This window comes from Mastomys coucha, unplaced genomic scaffold, assembly GCF_008632895.1.
Source record: "Mastomys coucha isolate ucsf_1 unplaced genomic scaffold, UCSF_Mcou_1 pScaffold15, whole genome shotgun sequence".
Taxonomy (NCBI): Eukaryota; Metazoa; Chordata; class Mammalia; order Rodentia; family Muridae; genus Mastomys; species Mastomys coucha.
Window position 1 is genome coordinate 159,983,704 of NW_022196897.1, and position 6,968 is coordinate 159,990,671.

The 6,968-nt window shown below is 51.0% G+C and overlaps 1 protein-coding gene across 1 annotated transcript in view; it reads right to left on the reverse strand.

The window, feature by feature from the left end:
• Nucleotides 1-5,012: 5,012 nt before the first annotated feature.
• The window catches only part of LOC116091841, a 75,011-nt gene continuing 73,055 nt past the window's right edge, over nucleotides 5,013-6,968 (reverse strand). Inside the window, exon 9 of the mRNA XM_031373286.1 lies at nucleotides 5,013-5,278. Within this exon, the coding sequence (XP_031229146.1) occupies nucleotides 5,013-5,278 (266 nt within the window). The remainder of the gene's footprint in view (nucleotides 5,279-6,968) is intronic.

Consider the following 6,968-nt stretch of genomic DNA (forward strand, 5'->3'; position numbering starts at 1 on the left):
AGAACAAACCTGAACTTTTGGGTCACTCTCTTCAAGCGCAGTCTGCTCCTGCCCCTGTTCTGTCTCCAGACGGTCACGAGTTCGAATATGAGGCTCAGCTGGATCCTGCGGAATTGACGGGACATGTTACAAACTGACACCAAAGGAGAGCAACATCTTCATCCACCCCATCAAGGAACCTGCAACTCCCATCCCAGTGCCAAGACTACCTTGCAAAAGGCCATGTTTACACAGAAAAGCTGGGGATGCCCACGGGTGGGCTTGTACCTTCTGCTTTTTTAAGGCCAGGGTCTTCTTTGTATTGCCCACTTAGCCACCTCTAATGTGGCTACAGAAGAAGGGGCAGAGGGGAGTTTCAGAAAAGACAAAACCTTTGGCCTTTGTGGGAATCAAGCCTAAGTGCACGTAGAAGGCATGGTGGTGAGGGAGCGACCTGAAGAGAGAAGAGGAGGCCAGCAGGGGAATATTTACTCAGTTCTCACATGTGCAAACACTCCTAATGTGTGCCGATGAACTTTTACGTTAGGTTAACAATTAAAATGAGCAAGAACGCCCAAGGGTGACATGTCAGCCTCTGGTCATTGATTAACATTAGCTGAGATGGCCCTGACCTTCTCCTGCAATCATCACACGGACTTCCAACGTGCACCTGAAATGGCATACTGTCTATTGTCTTAATGGATTCTGACAAATCAGCTCAATCTATGATCCAGAAGTCAATTAATACACAATAGGTGCTTTGTTTGCCCTGAGCATTCTCCCTGGGACCTTAGTGCCCAATGTTTACAGAGAAGCATGCTGTCTGTCTGAACAGGAAATGTGACAACAATAGCATTTTGGTAGGACACCCAGGTTTCTTTTGGGCACGATGCCTCCGATTCTACACACAGATCCACACACACTAACACAACTCAGCTGGAATCAAAATCAGCGCATTAGAAACCAACCCTGCCCTAGTCTCCAGTGCAGTTACTCACTGCATACCTCGGACTTCAGAGCTAATGCCAGGCTGTAAGCAATCCAGCCCAGCTCGATACCACCAATACTGTGAGCTCATTTCTCCAGTGACACCCACGTAGGGTGGCACGCTGCACGGTGCCTGCCAACCACAACTCATTGGGGCGAGACTGTCTAGAGGACCCTAGCTCCTCAGCAGACACATTTCCAAGCACTCTGCCATCCGCACCCCACCCATGGCTGTGAGCAGGTAGGGACACACGGAGAGCAAAGTGAGGGTGCTTGTGGGATAGGGTTTCCTTGCACGGGCCCTCCTCCTGAGTACCCTATGCTGATGTGGAGCAGACAGCATAGCACAGTGCTACCCCTGAGCACCACACTAGAGAGGGGCACTCTCCCCTCCACGTTTTTTGTCTCTTCTTCTTCTCTTGACTTGGCACTGAGGCCCCTTGCCGACCTCATCTGAGCCCCAGAGTTAAACTGCAGACGCCCAGCTTAGCTTCTCACACATACCTCAGAAGACCTGGCTGCTATGGCGCTCCTTTCTGCCTACTTCTGCCTCCAATAAAGAAGCCACAATACAGCTACAGCCCACAAGGGCCTGGGCTGGACCTGTCTCCTCTACACTCAGGGTTTCTACAGGCAGATAACAAAGGGAACAGGCTAGTTTTCTTGGAATTTTCTAGAAACAATAGTAACACAGGACATCCTATTATTTCTTACCAGCAAAGGCAGGCGGATTTTTGAGTTCAAGGCCAGCCTGGTCTATAGAGTGAGTTCCAGGACAGCCAGGGCTATACAGAGAAACCCTGTCTCGAAAAACCAAAAAAAAAAAAAAAAAAGAATTCTGAAAAGTTTAGATTCAGCTTATGCACTGTTGCTTCATGTGGACAGCCTTAGGATGGGAGTGATAAATTATCATTACAACCAAATTACCCCACACGTCAGCAGAGGAATGTGCACTTGGGTCCTGACGACCACGAACTGCAAGGCCTGCTCATCCTGGTTCACCGCAGGGAAAGGCATCACCTCATTGGTCTGAGTGCAAGCTGGGTAGGAACTGGGAAATAATGGCCAGCACCACGAGGCTGAGGAAGCTTCTAGAGACGCAGGCAGGAAGGACGTACAGTCCCTTCTGCTTCCATTTGCTGTCCTGGTTTCACAAAGGGCAGACTCCAGCCTGAACATTGTACAGTAGGTGACACTGGCTTATCCAAGTCTCTCTTCTGGGAAGGAGCATTACTAAGCCAGCTGGGTATTAAAGGATGCCTGTGAACCAAGAGGCCAGCCTCACTCATCACTCTCTACGGCCTTCACCAACTTGGAATTCACCCTCTTCTGTTATTAGAGACGTAAGTGACTGCCAGCAATGACCCAGGACATTTACACCGTTAATCCCCCAAGAGCACTGCCTGTCATCCACCCCCTGGGGGGGGACATTGTTTCTGGTGCCCACCCTGTTCCCATGGAAGGGATTCAGGATGATCAATCACCTGATTGATTGGTTGTCTAGTTATCCAAAACATGACCTTAAGAATGAAATGAAATTTGCCATTTATCTTCTCTGCAGGGATGTATTAATAAAAGCAAGTGCAGCTTTGTGATTTCTGTCACATCCTCGGTGGCTGAGGGGTAGGGCAAGTACTCACTGCTCTGTAATATCCTGGCCGCGGAGAGCTCATTCTGAGATGATGAAGCTGACGGGAGGACGTGACTGTCAGAGGCAGGGCTGGGATCTGACACAGGTTCTTCCTTCATGCTCTCGGGTTCACCAGCAGAACAGAGTTGTGCTGCTCTCAGTGCGGCAGAGGCAGCTGACACCTGAGCCTCGGGTTCACCAGCAGAACAGAGTTGTGCTGCTCTCAGTGCGGCAGAGGCAGCTGATACCTGAGCCTGAGCAGCAGGAGTAGAAGCAGCAAACGGTCTAATGGCAGCACGGGCGCTGGGCATGTCGTTCAATCAGGAGCCTGTCTGCCTGGGAGCCATGAAACCCTGTTTTCCGTCCCCTGCACCCCATAAGCTGGATTTCCCAGCACTTGGAAGGTGGCAGGAAAAAGATCAGAAGTTTAAAGTCACCCTCTATTACAAAGCAAGGTTCAGACTAGCTTGGGCTATGTAAGAGCCTATCGAAAAACATCTTTTTAAAAGATTTTAATAACTGAATGTGGATCCTAGGTTCATTTCAGAGGGATATGCAGAGGGATATGGCCTGGGAGTGGGGCTCTTCCTAGAGGCGCATACACCTCCTCCATAACTGAAAAGTGCCTAGGCTCAGACTCTGGAGTCTCAGCAGGGGCCCCTGCCAGCTGTGATGCTGACCACGAATGTGACCATTCCAACTGATCATCAGTCACACAGAGAAGCACATCTGGATTCAAAACACATCTAGCAGGAAAAATCAGTCAACGCCTCTGTCTCTCACAAAAAGACAAGTGAGGTTCTACAGCAGAGGAGTCTGGGAGGCCATTCTCCTTGACAGGGGTGTTCTATGCCCCATTTATAAAGCAGGATGGCTGCTGCCCCTCCTATTCACACATATGCATGCGCATACACATAAGTTTATTTACACACTAGTGTGGGGGCTCAAAGGACCTACTTCACCTATTTTTCTACACAAATTAAAGCTGTAGATTTCCATCTCCAGGGTACATGGCACATGCCCTCCCCCCACCCTTGCATGCTGTTCCTACAATACAAATATTCTCTCCAGTACTCAGAGCTTGTAGCTAGCTCCCACTGGGCTCGGATAAGTCTTACCTCCCAAGTACAGCACACCAGGCCCTCGGCAACGGCCAGAATGTGAAATGTGTCATTGTTTCTGAATCTCTGGGGGTTAGTGACCCCTTTGAGATCTGAGAAAAGCTAACAGCCCTTTCTTAGTGAGAAATTAGCTATGTAAATATGTGCAGAATAGTGCAAACAATGGCCTCCCAGGAACAGGGCCGATCCTCTGCGGTCCAGCCCTGGACCTGCAGGATGAAGGTCCCTTGATATTTTCTCTACCCCCAGAAATGACCAGCTTCCTGCCCAGTGCCTCTTCTGGACACCTCTGTCTCAGTCCTCACCATACCCCAGGCAGAACTGCCTACACAAGCCCTTCTCCAGACTCCAAGGGTCACTGCTGGCCAGCCCTGATCGGCTGTAACTGGGAATCCGAGAAGCTGCCGCCTGGGCATCCCACCGCAGCCCTCTGCCTGTAGCCTGCACAAGTGGACCACTTGTTCATCGCTTCGGCAATCACGGGTTCGTTTACTCAGAGCCTGGCAGACAAAGACTAATCATGGGGCGAACTGGGTCTTCACATTTCCTCTCCTCAGAGCGTCACAAACCTTTGCCCAGCAGCAGCAGCAAGTGTTATTTCTCTAAAGTCCCTCACGTGGCAAAAACTCAAGGTCAGCACTGCAGAGCCGCAGAGGACTAACTGGGGTGGCAAGACAAGGGGTTAGGAGACCAGCTCCTAGACCCCACCTACACTTGGTAGGAACATTAATCATGAAATGAAAAACACCTCAAAGAAGTCGTGCTTTTCCTATCTGCTTAGGAAAGAAACCTTAGGACTCAGTGAAGACATGAGAATATGGGGTTCAAAAGGAAGGCCGCCCTGAGATGTTCATGGCCAGAAAGGATACATAACTCGGAAATGATGTCTCTGTCTGATGAATCACTGTCTCTGGAGCTAATAAGCCTTCCATCAGCACAGATGTGCCCAAGCACTGCCCCCTGTTCTGTCAGGGGTCCCTCCAGGCTGGGCGCATGCTGCCTGGAACAAGGAGGCCAATATCAAACAGGTGCTGGCTAGAGATACCAAACTGTGCTCAACACACCCCTGGTGCATACATGTAACTGACCACACAGACACACAGCAGCACATGGGCAAGGAAGCAGGCCCGTGCCATGCACAACACACAGGCGTCCTGCCTTCCCCTTGATTGTCTGGGTCATGCAGCAGATGCCCCTGCAAATTCTGAAGGACTTTCTGGATCTTGCTCCTGGCCACATACTGTCACATGCAGCCTCAGGCCCAGCGTGGCTCCCTTCCAGTAGCCCAAAGTTCCTCAGATGCACTTCCACATCTTTGCTTGTATCAAGCAGAGGAGTTTGCCAATTCTGGAAAGTACTGAACATGCCCTCAGTAGTCTCTGGTCCTGTTTCAGGCAGCCACTGACATCAGGACTGCTGCCTGAAGAATTTCCCACCACTTCCGCCCTAGCTAGGGAAGGGCTCCCTGGATGGTTTTCTGTTGTGTCTGTGGAAGAGCTGGTGTGCAGATGAAGTTCCTTCCGGGAGTACATCTGGCTCTGGGTGCCCAGGTACTCTAGAGCTAGGGTGAAGGGAGAAGCAAGCTCTCACTACCTCGAGACGAGCACAGGGAAGGAGCAGGAGCAGCACCCATAGCTCAGCCTCACTCTCTCCTGAAGGAGCGAGCACCTGCCCGTCCTGTCAGAAGACTGCAAACTTAGAGCTTCAGCCAGCCCGCTCTGCCCCTTGGCAGACTGGAATGCCCTGAAAGCAATCCTGGGGAGCTCAGCCAGCCTCCTGCATATTTATGAGTACCCCAGCAGGGGGCAGACTTTGGAACAAAAGCCTAAGGATGAGGATGAGCTGACTGTGTGCTCTTCCCCAGGACTGTCACCTGCAGGAGCACAGAGCACTTTGATGGGGGATGAAGACCACCTGTAGTCAAAGGCATCAACTGTCCACGTCCTACCTCACCCTCCTACGCAGCCCTGATGGCAGAGGGATGAGGGCAGGCATGACAAACGCAAGAGCAACCACCACACTAGAAGAGGAACTGAGGGTCAAGACAGCACACAGAGACAGGCCTTTGTATACACAGAGCGTCCTGTGTCACAAACGTACATCTGGGAGCTCTCACCTTTTTTCCTGTGTAAATTCTCTGAAGAACTTCATTAATCAAGGAGAAAGCGACAATTTTCTTTACAGGTTATTTAATCACCACCCTCAATGAATATTTTATCTAAACCGAGGAGACATGGTAGCTTCATTATTTATAACCCGGCAGTCATGTTTCGAAATCGTTATTGCAATTACTTTTTGCTTCTTTACATAATTAAAGCTCTAATATTCCATCTTGCCCAGAAGGTCACTATTACTAAAGCTGGAGATGAGATACTTGCTGGGATTCTAGGTGGATGCTTGAGGTGACTGGGGCTAGCCGTGCCAAGCATCCTGGCAGGAGCTTGCTCAGCTGAGGTGGTACTGCAGCTGCCGGGCCTGGGAGAGCCAGAGGCAAAGTTAGACGCCACTTCTTGGCTCGGTGGCCTGATGCTCAGGGTGCCATCCTCCGGAACGGACAGAGCAGCCTGGCATGGGTTTGCCAAGATGGATATAAAGGGGCAGAGTGACTGGAAGGCAGTCTGGCACACCTAGTAAGGGGCACACACTGCTGTCCCGCAGTAGCGAGCAGATGTGACCCCACCCACCCACACAAAGCAACTACTCAGATTTGCTACTTCCCAGTCATTCCCCAAAGCCAAATGGACGATTATCAACAACAAAGAGGCACATGCCCAACACTAGAGTTTCTGTGTCTCTAGAATGTGAATGCCACGTGACACTAGGCTTCACAGAGTACTCAGGAGACCTTACAGACAGTTCTCAGCAGGTCTGTGGCCATCCAGGAGAGAAGGCAAGGCACTTAGAGACCTTCTTCTCAATTTTGGCTTCAATGCTGTGCACTTTCCTCTTTGTTAGTATCTACCCCAAAGCTTCTGAGACTTGAGTGACCCTGGTTCTGATCTCACGGCATCCAGGTCTTACTATGCACACCGATGGGGGAAAGGGAAGGAAAGGAAACAAGCCAGAAACCAAGATGGACACTGGAACGCTGGAGCACTGGAGCGCTGGAGCACTGGAGAGCTGGAGCGCTGGAGAGCTGGAGTGCTGGAGGGCTGGAGGGCTGGAGCACTGGAGGGCTGGAGGGCTGGAGAGCTGGAGGGCTGGAGTGCTGGAGGGCTGGAGAGCTGGAGCACTGGAGGGCTGGAGCACTG